The sequence below is a fragment of the Lepidochelys kempii genome, chromosome 1 (genome assembly GCF_965140265.1).
Source record: "Lepidochelys kempii isolate rLepKem1 chromosome 1, rLepKem1.hap2, whole genome shotgun sequence".
Classification (NCBI taxonomy): Eukaryota; Metazoa; Chordata; order Testudines; family Cheloniidae; genus Lepidochelys; species Lepidochelys kempii.
In genome coordinates, this window is record NC_133256.1 from 107,149,852 (window position 1) to 107,167,107 (window position 17,256).

At 41.4% G+C, this 17,256-nt stretch overlaps 1 protein-coding gene across 2 annotated transcripts in view; it reads right to left on the bottom strand.

Moving 5' to 3' along the window:
* The window catches only part of COL4A1 (collagen type IV alpha 1 chain), a 208,983-nt gene that overhangs the window by 73,664 nt on the left and 118,063 nt on the right, over window positions 1-17,256 (bottom strand). For both annotated transcript variants that reach the window (XM_073349693.1, XM_073349702.1), the window contains 8 exons: window positions 15,594-15,683; window positions 13,651-13,686; window positions 13,435-13,494; window positions 9,197-9,241; window positions 8,863-8,916; window positions 7,071-7,112; window positions 5,535-5,628; window positions 3,540-3,575 (listed from right to left, as the gene is read on the bottom strand). In XM_073349693.1, the coding sequence (XP_073205794.1) occupies window positions 3,540-3,575; window positions 5,535-5,628; window positions 7,071-7,112; window positions 8,863-8,916; window positions 9,197-9,241; window positions 13,435-13,494; window positions 13,651-13,686; window positions 15,594-15,683 (457 nt within the window). The remainder of the gene's footprint in view (window positions 1-3,539; window positions 3,576-5,534; window positions 5,629-7,070; window positions 7,113-8,862; window positions 8,917-9,196; window positions 9,242-13,434; window positions 13,495-13,650; window positions 13,687-15,593; window positions 15,684-17,256) is intronic.

Sequence of the window (17,256 nt, forward strand, 5' to 3'; positions counted from 1 at the left end):
CTCATGTGTTCCAGTCCCCTAACCATTTTTGTTGCCCTCCGCTGGACGTTTTCCAATTTTTCCACATCCTTCTTGTAGTGTGGGGCCCAAAACTGGACACAGCACTCCAGATGAGGCCTCACCAGTGTCGAATAGAGGGGGACGATCACATCCCTCGATCTGCTCGCTATGCCCCTACTTATACATCCCAAAATGCCATTGGCCTTCTTGGCAACAAGGGCACACTGTTGACTCATATCCAGCTTCTCGTCCACTGTAACCCCTATGTCCTTTTCTGCAGAACTGCTGCTGAGCCATTCGGTCCCTAGTCTGTAGCGGTGCATTGGATTCTTCCGTCCTAAGTGCAGGACTCTGCACTTGTCCTTGTTGAACCTCATCACATTTCTTTTGGCCCAATCCTCCCATTTGTCTAGGTCCCTCTGTATCCTATCCCTACCCTCCAGCGTATCTACCTCTCCTCCCAGTTTAGTGTCATCTGCAAACTTGCTGAGGGTGCTATCCACACCATCCTCCAGATCATTTATGAAGATATTGAACAAAACCGGCCCCAGGACCAACCCTTGGGGCACTCCACTTGATACCGGCTGCCAACTAGACATGGAGCCATTGATCACTACCCGTTGAGCCCGACAATCTAGCCAGCTTTCTATCCACCTTATAGTCCATTCATCCAGCCCATACTTCTTTAACTTGCTGGCAAGAATACTGTGGGACACCGTGTCAAAAGCTTTGCTAAAGTCAAGGAACAACGTGTCCACTGCTTTCCCTTCATCCACAGAACCAGTTATCTCATCATAGAAGGCAATTAGATTAGTCAGGCATGACTTGCCCTTGGTGAATCCATGCTGACTGTTCCTGATCACTTTCCTCTCATGTAAGTGCTTTAGAATTGATTCCTTGAGGACCTGCTCCATGATTTTTCCAGGGACTGAGGTGAGGCTGACTGGCCTGCAGTTCCCAGGATCCTCCTTCTTCCCTTTTTTAAAGATGGGCACTACATTAGCCTTTTTCCAGTCGTCTGGGACTTCCCCCGATTGCTATGAGTTTTCAAAGATAATGGCCAATGGTTCTGCAATCACATCCGCCAACTCCTTTAGCACTCTCGGAGGCAACGCATCCGGCCCCATGGACTTGTGCACATCCACCTTTTCTAAATAGTCCCGAACCACTTCTTTCTCCACAGAGGGCTGGTCACCTCCTCCCCATGCTGTGCTGCCCAGTGCAGCAGTCTGGGAGCTGACCTTGTTCGTGAAGACAGAGGCAAAAAAAGCACTGAGTGCATTAGCTTTTTCCACGTCCTCTGTCACTAGGTTGCCTCCCTCATTCAGTAAGGGGCCCACATTTTCCTTGACTTTCTTCTTGTTGCTAACATACCTGAAGAAACCCTTCTTGTTACTCTTAACATCTCTTACTAGCTGCAACTCTAGGTATGATTTGGCCTTCCTGATTTCACTCCTGCATATCCGAGCAATATTTTTATACTCATCCCTAGTCATTTGTCCAATCTTCCACTTCTTGTAAGCTTCTTTTTTGCATTTAAGATCAGCAAGGATTTCACTGTTAAGCCAAGCTGGTCGCCTGCCATATTTACTATTCTTTCTACACATCGGGATGGTTTGTCCCTGTAACCTCAATAAGGATTCTTTAAAATACAGCCAGCTCTCCTGGACTCCTTTCCCCTTCATGTTATTCTCCCAGTGATTCTTGCCCATCAGTTCCCTGAGGGAGTCAAAGTCTGCTTTTCTGAAGTCCAGGGTCCGTATTCTGCTGCTTTCCTTTCTTCCTTGTGTCAGGATCCTGAACTCGACCATCTCATGGTCACTGCCTCCCAGGTTCCCATCCACTTTTGCTTCCCCTACTAATTCTTCCCGGTTTGTGAGCAGCAGGTCATGAAGAGCTCTGCTCCTAGTTGGTTCCTCCAGCACTTGCACCAGGAAATTGTCCCCTACATTTTCCAAAAACTTCCTGGATTGTCTGTGCACCGCTGTATTGCTCTCCCAGCAGATATCAGGGTGATTGATGTCTCCCATGAGAACCAGGGCATGCGATCTAGTAACTTCTGCAAGTTGCCGGAAGAAAGCCTCGTCCACCTCATCCCCCTGGTCTGGTGGCCTATACTAGACTCCCACCATGACATCACCCTTGTTGCTCACACTTCTAAACTTAATCCAGAGACTCTCAGGTTTTTCTGCAGTTTCATACTTGAGTGCTGAGCAGTCATACTGCTCTCTTACATACAGTGCAACTCCCCCACCTTTTCTGCCCTGCCGGTCCTTCCTGAACAGCTTATATCCATCCATGACAGTACTCCAGTCATGTGAGTTATCCCACCAAGTCTCTGTTATTCCAATCACATCATAATAGGTAGAGGGAGACTACTAAAGATCTTCTTTTAGCAATTCATACTGTTCACTCTAGTTTTCAAAACCTTCATCAGTGATTTTTGTTAAGATCCGTCATTAATCGTTAGAACTGATTTTTAAAACATTCTGTTCCTTTTACTACATTAAAAAAGAAGACTTGAAAAATCACACAAGCCCACACTTCATCGAAGTCTACTCTGTAGCAATGACTAACTAAAAGTCATTGTTCTTTTTATCTTGTCACACAATTCTTTAGGGGTTTTTACATCCTACCACATGCATTATCCTCTCCCTTAAACTTTGAAAACTTTCCTGGCAATAATATGACACTGCTTCACCCAAGCATGAATACTTAGTTCACTGTCAGTACAGATAATACCAGCCCATGACAGCCACATAGCATTGATATCACTGGCAGACTTGAAGCAGGTATAAGGTTTGTCCTGGAGATTTAAATGGTTTGTTTGCTTTTTAAAACTCAGGAGTCAAGGCCATGGCTTGTGAGGTGAAATATAGATATATTTATTGACCTTGCTTTGGAGTCCTCAGAATTTTTTCACTAATTTCAATTTGTGTTTGACATTTTCCACCCAGCGATAATGAAGGTGAACACCAGGATAAATCCCCTAAATTCAATACTCAATAACAAACAAAGGGACAAATCCCAAGATGTGTCACCCTTTCCCCTGAAAACTCATAAGAGAATAAGACAAACACTCTGAGCAGTCAGCTAGGGTGGCACCCCCAGAATCCAGCGCTAGGACTTCCTGCCCTCACCTCGGGTCCATGGACAGTGCATGGCTCTAAGGGAGCTATGTTTTCTGGGCTTCTTCTGTCTGGCTGTTCCTCTCAGACCCCATCCCACTTCCATTTTAGGAGAAGTTTCCCTAGTTCCCTAGAGAGGACTCCATGAAAAATTAATACAGCCTCAACGTTCTCCATAGAAAGCAGGGATTGTGCCACAGAGATAGCTGACATTCTCCTTCCATACATGGGGAGGGACAATCCATAAAAAGATCTTGAGGGGATGATTAGATCCCCCAAGAGGGCAGCGTATGCCCACTCTGGAGGTCAGGGAGTGACTGAGAGTGGCAGGTGCTCAGCACCCTTCAAGACTGACCCCAGAAGAATTTTTTTTGTAAAGAGTGAATAAAAACAACAGTCAGATGTTCATACCTGGAGGACCTGGGTGTCCTTGTACACCTGGTAAACCTAAAAACAAAGGTGCTTTTTATTATGGGATGAATGCTAATGAAATAGATAATGTCAACAGTAATGATCTCAGAGCATTTATTATGCAAATCATAGAATATCAGGGTTGGAAGGGACCTCAGGAGGTCATCTAGTCCAACCCCCTGCTCAGAGCAGGACCAATCCCCAATTTTTGTCCCAGATCCCTAAATGGCCCCCCCTCAAGGATTGAACTCACAACCCTAGGTTTAGCAAGCCAATACTCAAACCACTGAGCTATTCCTCCCCCCAAATATCTACCACCACCTTATAACACTGGAGAGTAAAATAATACCTAGAATCAAAACTCAGATGATTTAATCTAAAATTATTTGCAAAAATTTTGGTAAAAAATAATCGGAGATGGACATCTGTGGAAGTCTGCAAGACAGAAATTTGTCAGAAAGACCCTGGTCCTGTAAGATGCTGAGTGCCCTCAACACTCCACTGGAACTGGGAGGATCAGCCCCTGACATTTTGCTAAACACCTGACACAGCATTCTTTGTGCCCCAAACTCCTGTTAAAGTCAGTGAGAACTCAGGATGTGCAAGGAATACCATACTAGCTGGAAAGTTTCAAAAGTTTTGAAATTTCTTCCAAAAAAATGGGGAGAATGCTCAGTTTTCCCCATCTATTTTCTGACAAGCTTTATAAGTTACTTACATACCCTTTAAGACAGAAAATGTAATTACCGATTGTGACTATTTAAGGAAATTATGTGCCTGAATCTCTTTTCTGTTATCCTGCTTTCCTGCTGCTATAACTCAATGTACATTTCTATGTCGCGGTCACTGGAGTATGACCACCATAAAACTGGTGTCTCAGTGAGGAGAATCAGGCCTTTTGTTCCTTCTGTGGCCACTTTACCGAGTACCAAACTGCAGCCTTATCTAATATCTGATTTTTTCAGTTCTCTGGCAGTTTCAAAATAGTGGAAAAAAAAATTGGTTCAGATTGAACTGAACCTGAAAATTCCAAAAACTTTTGGTGAACTGAAAAAGTGTGTTTCAAGTCAAATGAAATATCTTGTTCCTCAAGAAATGTTATTTCCAGACATTGTTAAAAGCCTAGATTCATAAAATGGCAGGAGGAGGAGCCAGAGCTGCCCACCTAATAACATTTTGCTCAGTGGTTATGGCATTCACCTGGGATGGGGAGACCTGGTTTTGAATCCCCTGTTAACCTGAAAGGAGCATGGATTTCAACCCAGGTCTCCCTCTTTTCAGGTGAGTGCCCTAACCACTGGATTATGAGCTATTCTGGGCTGGATCTCTCTCGATCTTTCCGGATGAAGCTGTTCCACTTTGTATAAGATACACAAATTGGGCCAAAACAAGAGAGAGTGAGAATGTCTCTGTAGGCTGGTCATCAGTCCACCCACCTGGGAGGGGAGAGAATCTACTCTAAGTCTCTAGTGACCATTTCATTTTTATACAAATTGAAACAGATTCAACAGCAGAGTTGGAGAGAGACCCATCTCAGAGTAGACAACAGCCTGGTGGTTAGGATACCCTAATCACTGAGCTAAAAGTTATAAGGTGAGCACAATGACCACCTCTTGTGAAAGAAAAACATTTTTCTGGCCAAAAATATTCTACAAATTTGTGATAATTCACAAATAGCTTGGGTCTACTGAAACTGCAATAAACTATTTGTCTGAAAAATTTTGCCCAGCCCTAATCCTTTACATAGAGCACAGCAAAACTACAACAAAATGTGAAACATGCCATACAGCAAAGGGAATCATACCATACCCAGTCAAAATTACATAGGAAATGTACATAAGCAGGATGTAATAACTCAACCGCAAATCAGTGACAAAATCAGGGCATTTCATTATCATATAGCTCCATTACAGCATTCAAGTAATTCAATAATATTCTCATTTAAAAAGATATAAAGAGCATATATGAAGACAAAAAGGAAATAAAAATGCATACCTTTTAGACCTTGTTCACCTTTTAATCCTGGAAAACCTGGAGGACCAATGTCTCCTTTTTCACCATAAGCATCCACTGTTCCAGTACCTATTACCTGAATCACAGACCAAGATATTAGGAAATGCACATGAGCAGCAGGAATAAGCCATGGGGAGACTAAGCATCCCCAAACAGGGCAAGAAATGCTGGAAGCGGTGCACCTTCCTTTGGAGTGCCACCACTGGAAGCTCCTGAGAACTGTGGGGGCCGCTGGTGCCCGGACCGTGGCCATGCCTGCACTCTGCCCCGAGGCCCCGCTCAGCCTCTTCCCTGTGCCCCCACCTGTACAGCGCCTCTTCCCCCTGAGCCCCCCGACCGTCACTCGCTCCTCTTCACCCCCTCCCCTCTGTGGCTCACCATTAAGGCAGGAGGGGGAAGAAAGGAGTGAGTACTGAGTGGGTAGCCTTAGGGGAGGGGGTGGAGAGAAGAGGGTGGATCAGGGCCTCAGGGGAGGGAGTGGAGTGGGAGTGGGGCCTCAGGGCAGAGCAGGGGTGGAGCATGGGCGGTGCCTCAAGGGGAGGGTGCTGAGTGAGGGCAGAGCCATGGTCCGGGCAGCGGGCACTGGTGGCCTCCCACACTTCTAGGGAGCTTCCAGTGCTCAAGCCCAAATGCAAGAGTCACGCACCGCCTAAGGAAATACATAACTGAAGAGCTCAGGTATGTTGGAGATTCCTAGCCTTTCTGATCTTGGGGCTGCCAGGGGCCAGTTTGTTCTGTGGTATAACTTGGAACTACCTCGGGACTGCCGTAAATTGCATGGACTAATAGCAGCTGCTATGACACCTGAGGAATCACCAGGACGCTCTAGCTATGCCTCCTGCTGACTCTGAGCATGTCCCATACAGGAGTGTTGGTATGAGGGCTCACAAGCCTCAAACCCAGGCCCATAGAGTTCCCCAGGCAGCGCTCAGGCCACATTGCCACCCAGCAGCTCACTTGTGTAACTAGGGAAGGGTCCAGTGACAGGTGAACTCACAGAAGCCCCCCTCAAGCTCCTGATTGGGGGAGACATCCAGCCCCTCCGACTGGATGAGGAGCACTATATATTTATCTATCCTGAGCACTATATATTTATATATCGCCCCCTGGAATCTATGTAATCTCCTTGGGGGTTATAGAAATATTCAGAAATAATGCACAGTTGGTTGAAAGAAGTTATCCATTCCTTTTATCCCAAATATAGAGAAAACACTTCATAGAATTTGGGACACGTATGTGCCTGGCTAACTTCAATCTACATCTAAAAGTAGTGTGAAAAAAACCCTGTACTACACTGTACAGTCAATAAACCATGCTCTGAAGTCCTTATTTTCACCATTGTTAGTAATTATCTGTACTGCTTTATAATAATAGCATGGCAGCAGCAATATTGCCACTGATTTCAGTTGGATCGGAACCCATGCATAGCCTTTTAAAAAAAAGTCCTGAGTGCTTTGACTTCCATGCTGGTTTGGTATTTTGTGTCTGTTTCAGATAAGCAAAATTTAATTTACTTACTCTTCCTGGAAGTCCTGGAAGACCTTGTGCGCCCTTGTCTCCCTGAACAGAAAAACAATTTACATTTTTAAACTCAAGTACCACACAATGAAAACTGATCTACCAATGGCATTCCATTAGCTTTTTAGTCTTACACATGAAGACTTTATGTTCCAACAACTCACTGAACAAGATCAGTATAGAATCCACTTTACAAGTGCAAATTTGGGCCGGATTCATGTATACAGACCCCTTCTTTTGCAAAAACTCACAAAATACAAAGAAGTACGCAGCCAATTAATTGGGGCAGTATGTTCAGTATTTTTCTAAATGACGAGACATGCACTGTTTTATACTAAGTTACATTTATTATTACAGGCAGGTCTGGTAGCACTCCCTATTATTAAGATGCTGACATTTCCCATTATAAGACCTTGTTTTCCATTGCTTACAACTTTGCCAAACTGTAACTGTTTGGGATGAAATTTTTCATGGTAGGTGTCTGCTTCAGGCTGAATTTTGGGGGGAAAATTTCAACCAAAATGAGAATTATGCTAGGGAACTATACATAGTTTTGCCCATGGTAAAAAATTCTGACAACCATTTACCTGGAAAGCTCTAGTTCCCCCATACTTTGGCGCATGGACTTGAAAATTGTCAGGGGGTGGCATTTTTGTCATGGCTATACTTTTTGCTATCCCTGTTAAAATCTGCCCAAATCTGGCCATGTTATAAGACTTTGAAAAAATTAGTTCACACACGCTCAGGGGAGACTTCTTAGCCCTAGTACACACTGGGGGGGTGGGGGTGTCGATGTAAGGTATGCAACTTCAGCTATGAGAATAGGGTAGCTGAAGTCGATGTACCTAGATTGATTTACCGCAGCGTCTTCACACCAGTGAGTAGACTGCCGCTGCTCCCGTCAACTCTGCTTGCACCTCTCATGGTGCTGGAGTTCTGGAGTCGAAGGGAGAGCACTTGGGGAACGATTTATCGTGTCTAGACTAGACACAATAAATTGACCCCCAATATATCAATCGCTACCCGATATATCGATCGGTAGGTAGTGTAGACCTAGCCTTAGATTTTAGGAGCTTAAATCTCCAAAGATTCTGTCCTCATTGAGTGTGATTGAGCCTCTCACAGCTCCTTGTGCTAATCAAATGGTGCATCCCCACAAGCAAATTGAGTATGATCCTTCCAGACCAGGGGTACAAACACTAAGCTAGACTTTCTCTGTAATGGCTGTTCCCAGTTACTGTAGGCCAGGGTACAGCTGGGCACTGGATCCGAGAGCAGGGAGTCTGTCTCTCTTGTGCTCTCTGTGCCCTTCATGCTGGCTCCCAGACAACATGAAGGAGAAAGCCAGGAAGGAGAAAGTATGATTTGAATGCAGAGGAGACAAACGCCAGATTGGGAAGAGGAAAAGAGCAGATTGGGACAAAGAGTTTGGGAGAGTAGGACTGGAGTGGGAGGCAGGAGAAGAGAGAAACTGTGACTGGTTGGGCAAAGGCAGTGAGACTCAAAGCTGGAGGTGGGGTGGGGCTGGTGTGGGAAAGAGGGAGGACATTTGACCGTGTAACTAATGACTATGATATTTCATATGCACAAGGAGGCCGAAATAAGATTTCACAGGCCACCTTAATTCTGGCATTTCCTAACTTTTGAATGATTGACTTTGCAATCTTAATAATATTTTTAACATAGCTTTTTTGTGTGTGTAATATGTAACTGGTTACTGTAAGCTATGAATGCATACAATGGAATCTTAGCTATTAATTCTGTCCCAAAGAGATAACATTTAATTACTTACCTTAGGACCAGGGTCACCTGGTAGTCCTGGAACACCAAACCTACCATCCTCACCCTATGTGTATATTCGAGTGGGAGAGGAGAGAAAAAACAAATCAGACACAATAAATACAGTTGTACCTTATTAGTGATAGTGTCTCAGTTTAAATCCTCAAACTGATCACTTTTTCAACACAAAAGGCAATTTATATAAATAATTCTGAAATCTGCTGGAATCACTCTACAGTTTTCATTTTTCTTATTTTTGCATACAGTGGAATCAAACATTTAGTATAGAAGACAATTTTTTCTTTTAAAAAGCTAAAGAGTAATATTAAAAATGCAGTGAAACATACAGGTTGTCCTTTTGGTCCTCTCTCGCCATCTTTTCCAGGTTTTCCCTGTAAAGCACAAAATTCCACATTACTGAATTATGAACATCAAATTTGTATCATTTCTGTACACACTGCCTGAAATGTTAAAACTAAGAATCCAGCAATATAATGAGTTCATGAATCCTCCTTTCACAGCTAACAATGCACAATGTATGACAATGGGCAAAAAGATGACCACTGAAGATGTACATTTCCCAGCATGCTGATAATTTAGAGCAGTGGTTCTCAAACTTTTTATTTTGGCAACTCATTTCACACGGCAAGCCTCTGAATGTGACCCCCATCCCTTATAAATTAAAAATGGAGGTAATTTAATTTTAATGTAATTTTAATTTAACAGGGGCTCCGGCTATCAGTCTAGCCAGGCACAGGCTGACAGCTCTCAATCCCCAGGTAATAACCTCGCAACACCTTGAGGGATCACAACCCTCAGTTTGAGAACCGCTGATCTAGAGTCAAACACAGAACTGCTGATCTCGCCATGTTGCTCAGATGGTACTTTAGTAGACAATTAATATTGTTCTTATTTTATTATATAATCAAATTTTATCTCCTATTTTCCTTTTTTGTTTGTTTCTTTTAGGAATGACTGTGCATAGATACCATGAATGACAGGTGTTCCTGAAATAATGCTGATTAGGCAAATTAGCTGCCATATATGTTTCTTTTGCTCTTGTTTTACTTTCTGATCTCTGGGGGTGATTTTTCAAATCAGTAAAAAATAGCTAAAAGCCTTATCAACCTGTTCAAATTAAGTATGCACATTTCTTTTCTTTTAGGATTTGTACATACGGTATTTGTTTTTTACTCTAGGTTATTTTATTGCCCTCCCCCCACACCCGGTCTCTTTGTGGATGTTTTGTTCTTCTATTAAATTTAGCTAAAAATACTATTATTTTAAAAGAGGTGCGAGGCAGATTCTAAACTCACTGATGTGTGGAATGCACTTCGATGTCATTGGAAGTTCCACGATTAGAACAAGTAAGGAATGTGGAATGCCCTGAACAATGATTTTGATGTCTACACATTTTGCCAAATTAGCTATACAAGGCTATTCAGAATACTGTACCTCTATTTCTTCCATTTACTGCCAGAGAGGATTTCATATCTCATATTTTAGATGTGTTTGTTAATATGGGTCTCAAAGAAAGCATAGATTTTTTTTTGTGTGGTTTAATTCCTCTATTTGTAACACTTTGAAAGTAAATGCAAATCTGTTTTCAGCAATTTAAGGATTAGTTCTTAGTTAACTCTAGACTATCAAAGGCATCAGTGACTGATTTATAGTATTTTTTTTTTACATCAGGACTATAGCATTTTATTTGTCAATTGTGCCTTTCATTCTAGGGTTAGATAATATTTATATGTATATGTGCAATAGAGTACAAATGATTCATGAAATGGCTATAACTGGTAAACAAATCACTACAAACAATTACCACATTTTAAGGGTAATTTCTTTATAAATTGTTTATTGTCTATATATTTAAAAACACTTAGGCTATCTTAAATTGTATTAAGAAAGTAGATTGGCACAGAATATATAAAGAGACATTGAACTAATATATTCAGACTGTGTAAGGCATGAATACTGCATGCAACTCAGTCTAATTAAAAATTAGTTCCATAAAAATAAACAAAGAAACACCAAATTCACACCCAAAACAGAAAAACTGGTAGGACAAGAAATGATACACAACAGAAAATAACACATATAATCAGACTATAACCGGAATATGCAATTCTGAATCATACCACGGAGGAAGAATGAGCTGTTGGTTAACCAGCAGATAAAGGGATGTAAATACTTATTTTTCAAAATGTTTATAAGAGAGAAAGTAGCAGTAGTAATCCCAAAACTTAATGAAGATTCTTCAAATAATTCATCAAACTGTAGACAAATCATTCAATAAAACTAGAGTTTCAGATTTTAAGGATTTGTTCGATAATGTTTCTTTCAAAAATTGTCATTACTTCAGAAGTAATTGAGATCTACCCAAAGAGCAAAATATGCAATAAACATTAAAAACTTTGTTCAGGAGATAATACCAAAAGTAGCATGATGTCCCTGAACAAGCTATACCAGGATACTTTGATTTCTTTGCAAGAGTTTCTCAAACTTTTCAAGTTGGTGACCCCTTATTTGAAGTCAAATATTTTCACAGGCCCCTTAAACCTACATTAAGAGTACAAAATGCATAAATGATAAGCCCATATAATTTATCTGTGTTTGTCTTTTGAGATGTTAACAGAGAATACTTAACCTTGAAGGGTAAAGGTTTAATGGGGCATGAAGGAGCAAGATTTTCTTTGGTTTAGATTTTAGTAACATTTCCCATGCCTACAACCCTCCTTAACTACTTTTCATGATCCCCATAGGGAGCATGACCCATCAGTTGAGAAACATTCCATTTAGATTTTTATATGAAACCTACCCATGCTAATAAACTATGAAAGATATGTTATAGCTCATCCAGAAGTTATGGGCCTGACACAGGAATTTCTGAGTGAGGTTCTATAGCCTGTGTTACTTAGAAGCTCAGACTAGATGATCATAACTTTCCCTTATGGCCTTAAAATCTATGAAAAACAAGCTAAAAATGAGCAAGGTAACTTATGTTCGTCAAGTCATTTTCTCTCCATTCCTCCTCTTGTAGGAGAAAAGTTATGTGTAAATTAAACAGATTTACTGTGCATAGTGTATTTAAACTATACAGTTTAAATACACTATGCACAGTTAATTATGCAAATCTTTCATTTAAGTACAGTAAAAGCTGGGTTATCCGGCACTTTACCAACCAGAAAGCTCTATAAACCAGCATTTCTGATATCCAAGCGCGGGCTCTGTGGCTTCCATTGGCTGGGAACTGTGGCCAGTGGGAGTTGCGGGAGTGACGCCTGTGGGTGGAGGCAGTGCACAGAGCTGCCTGGCTACACCTCTGCCTAGGAGCAGCAGGGACATGTCGCCACTTGTGGGGAGATGTCCGAGGTGAACGCCGACTGGATCCAGCACCCCAAACCCCTCCTGTGCCCCAATCCCCTGCCCCGAGCCCTCTCCTGCACCCAAACTCCCTCCCAGAGCTTGTGCCCCACACCCACTTCCGCATCCCAACCCCTGGCCCTGAGCCCCCTCCCACACCCAAACTCACTCCCTCCATTGGTAAGTATAACTCTGAGGTAACTGGAATTTTTGACTAATGGGCACCTCCCTTTTCCCCCAACATGCTGGATAACAAATCATTTGGGGGGGGGTATGTTATGTTCTGTCCTGTAATGGCTTGAACCAGCTTCCATTGAAGTCAATGGAATTCAGTCAACTGTCAGTTCAATGAAAATGGGATCAGACCTTAAATACTTTGTAAAGTATTTGTGAGGCTTTTAGACATCACTGTATACTTTTGGCATATGGACCATCAGGGTAATCCACTGGCAGGCTGCGAGACATTTTGTTTACATTGACCGTCCACAGGCACGGCCCCCCACAGCTCCCAGTGGCCACAGTTGACCGTCCCAGGCCAATGGGAGCTGCAGAAAGCTGGCTCTATAGAAAACTTTGGCAAAAATCCCATATTAACAAATATATCACATGTTACATCTCACTGATAAGATATCAAATTTAATATTTATTTAATAATTTTATGTAAATAATACAATGGGCCCTATCAAATTCACGGTCCATTTTGGCCAATTTCACGGTCATGGGATTTTAAAAATAATAGATTTCAGCTATTTAAATCTGGTGCTGCCTTTAGAGCTGGGCAGCTGGAGAGCGGCAGCTGCTGGCCAGGAGCCCAGCTCTGAAGGCAGAGCCACCGCCAGCAGCAGCGCAGATGTAAGGATGACCTGGTATGGTATTCCCACTCTTACTTCTATGTTGCTGCTGGTGGGGCACTGCCTTCACAGCTGGGTGCCTGGCCAATAGCCGTTGCTCTCTGGCCGCCCAGCTCTGAAGTAGGGTGGCAATACAGTGATCCCCCTAAAATAACCTTGCAACTCCCTTTTGGGCCAGGACCTTCAATTTGAGAAATGCTGATCTCCCCCACGAAATCTGTATAATATAGGGTAAAAGCACACAAAAGACCAGATTTATCGGGGGAAGACCAGATTTCATGGTCCATGACATGTTTTTCATAGCTGTGAATTTGGTAGGGCCCTAACAGTGATGCTCAGTTTTTATTGATAAAATACCGTATACTTACTCGTGAGCCAGGTTTCCCAGGTTCACCTTTTTCCCCTTTGATACTTGAGCCTGCAAATCCCTTAAGAAAACAAACCAGATTAATCATACTGTATTTTCTGTTGTACATTTTATTTTAGTTATAAGCCATTAAGACACACAAAGTCCTTTAAGGCATGGTCGCCATTGGGTCTGGTAAAATCTCTTAATACAAACAAAATGATTACATAATACTTACTCGAATCCCTTTATCACCTTTTTCACCTGGTTCACCCTAATAAAATTAAAAAACAATGAAAATCAATATATGGAAAAATTATCCATAATCCACTTCTGGAATAAATCATTTCCTCTCTGTCAGATACAGTACATTGTTTCCATGTTCCCCACTCTCTTTCAAATTACAAGGCCTAGTAGGCATGCAGGGAAAGGTAGCTTGTCAAATTTTAAACTTTTTTTTTAAAATACAAAATTAGAATCCATTCAAATCTAATGAATTATACTAATAAATTATTGCTTATGATGCCCCATTAAATAACTATAAAATTCATTAGCGTTCAGGCTCACTGGAGGTTATTCTGCTAATGAGCATAAATCTAATATAAATTAGTTGTTCAACTTTTAAATATATTTGCAATTAACCAGAAAAAATATGTTGATCAGCCTGTATATTACACTTTGGGCCTATCACCCTATCTGCCCCAACCTTCCCTCAGCAGAAAAAGCCACAGGAAGGTGAAATGTTATTCAGTACAAGATACAACATTTCTGCCACATTTTTTTATCCATAACTTCCCCTCAAGCATCCACAGACAGTCAGTAGCCTAGTGGAAGGAGAAGGCTGCACTGGCTGGGAATCCAATGTAAAAGGGATCCCAATTCTGCAGATCTCAACTGCACCTTCCAGAGTCACACTTCCTCCCAGGGATTCTGGAACAATTTGTATAGTGGGGATGCTGTGAGCCATTGAACCAAGCTGTAAATCCTGTATATAATGGAAATCACTTGAAATCAGGGGTGCTGCAGCGCCCCGTGGCCCCCACACTCCTAGTTCCAGCACCTATGCTTCCTCTTGGGCTGCATGGGCAATTCCTGTGCAGTGCTGTCGTTGGCTTCCCTACTAGAGCTGTGCAATACACACCGCAGGGAAAGGAAGTATGGAGAGGAAGATTACATGAGTGTAACTGAACTGCTCAGTTTCTGGAATGGGGTGCCTTTCTTCTCTCAGTTCACCACATACATGATATTGTATTAAAACTTACGGAAGTATGAGAGAACATTCTTTAATGTACTTGTGGCACCTTAGAGACTAACCAATTTCTTTGAGCATAAGCTTTCGTGAGCTACAGCTCACTTCATCGGATGCATACTGTGGAAAGTATAGAAGATCTTTTATACACACAAAGCATGAAAAAATGGGTGTTTACCACTACAAAAGGCTGTTGAATTGGAATTCATTTGCAAATTGGATACAATTAACTTAGGCTTGAATAGAGACTGGGAGTGGCTAAGTCATTATGCAAGGCAACCTATTTCCCCTTGTTTTTTCCTACCCCTCCCCCCTCCCAGACGTTCTTGTTAAACCCTGGATTTGTGCTGGAAATGGCCCACCTTGATTATCATACACACTGTAAGGAGAGTGATCACTTTAGATAAGCTATTGCCAGCAGGAGACTGGGGTGGAGGGAGAGAAAACCTTTTGTAGTGGTGAACACCCATTTTTTCATGCTTTGTGTGTATAAAAGATCTTCTATACTTTCCACAGTATGCATCCGATAAAGTGAGCTGTAGCTCACGAAAGCTTATGCTCAAAGAAATTGGTTAGTCTCTAAGGTGCCACAAATACTCCTTTTCTTTTTGCGAATACAGACTAATACGGCTGTTACTCTGAAACTATTCTTTAATGTATAACCTTGTTACCAAAGTCTTCTAGAGACGTGACTTATTTACACAGGTATTAGCATATTCACAGATTATCCCTATACAAATTCTTCATATACTTACAGGAAGAGCATTAAACTTTATTCAGGAAAGTTAAAACATGGACCAAGTTTGCATAATTGGCATTAGACTGCTTATAACGCTGGTTTCCCTGTCTTTCTTTAGTAAGCTTGTCCCCACAGTCTTTAAGCAAAGAAACTAGGAGTCCAATATTGTAAGGACTAAGTAATATTTTCTCACCTTCTCTCCATATATGATTACACTTCCTTTCTCTTTGTGTTGTGAGGCAGTTCCTTGTGGACCTGGAGGGCCCCCCACTCCTCGTTCACCCTATTGACACAAAATTCAGGATTATTAATTTAATTAGAAAGAATATTTATACGGAGAACATTCATAAATACAATCATTAAAATAAAATAGAACTACCACTCACTTTAAAAAAATGACAGGATGTTTGTTGGATTATTATTTTATCAAAATCAAACACCTAGTAACCCAAAGGTTTGCACATGCAGTTGCAGAAAAGCACATTACAAACAGGCTGTCAGACTAAGACCCTGCTCTGAGTCACCCTAATGTAACCTGCCTGCACCCTGCCTGCAGCGTAATTACTGCTCAGTCATACTGGCAGGTCCACCTTGTTAATCCCTACAAGGATACAAGAGGTGTCTTTATCAGGGAAAACAACCAGCTAGGGGAAAAGAGGTCATGCAGAGAAGCCCCAAGCTTAAAAGAAAATAGTAGGTTGAGGTTTCTGCTGTTTCACCATTATTAGAGCTTCCCATAAAGCTAAACCCTAGGAGAGAGTAAATTTGGATGATATACCGTGTGTATTTATTTTATTCTCAGCAAGATGGGAACTCCACCTGCTTCCACACAATAAAATCAATAGCTGTTCAAGGAATACACCTCCTAAAAGACCCTATATACTATGCACATTATTTCTGCTGTTATATTTCCTACTCAATTTTTGCAAAAGGCAAACCCAAGTAAGTCAACAAATCAATCTCACTAAATCTTCTACTTTTTTTTCTGCACATATTCTTCATGAAACTTTGCCTCAACAATTACATTACATAAAATATAGGGTGATAATCATTCATTTCCTCCATAGCAATCCAGATATACAGAATTACAATGGTTAAGACAAAATATTTACAATATAAAACAAAGCTAACCAAAAATCCCCATACCTCTCTATATCTTTTTACATTCAAGTTTCAGAAAACATACTCTGTATTAGGAGATCTAACTGAATTCAGAATTATTCCTTATATTAAATTATAAATAATGAATTTTCTACAGAAGGTAGATCAGGAACTTCTGTTTTCATAAGAACAAGGAGACATTCAATTAAATAAAAAGATGGGAACTGTTAAAGTTGAAACTGATAAATGGAAATACTTTTACGCACAATATGTAATTTGGCTGTGGAACTCACTGCCACAGGAAGTTACGGAGGCCAAGAACTAAGCATGATTCAAAAAGGGAATTGACATTTCTATGGATAACAGGAATATACAGAATTACCAAAATTAATTATAAGAACTTTGGCAGGAATTTTAAACCACATGCTTCAGGGCTTAAACCAGTCTAACTATTCAAGATCAAGATGAGGCATATGTGGGGGACACATGACCCCATATATGCCTATAGCAGGGTTCTTAAATCTTCCTCTGAAACATCTGGTGCTGGCCACTGTCAGAGACAGGATACTGAATTAGATGGACCTTGGATCTAATGACGTATGGCAATTTCTATGCCTAATGCCAGTCATGTGAAATTCCACAAACCATGTTGGTAATTAATTATACCAGCCAGTGATTTGAACCAGGTTTGAACCCAAATCTTTTAAAATGAAAAAGTTACTGTATTGGCTTACTCTACAGAGTGACTCCAATAC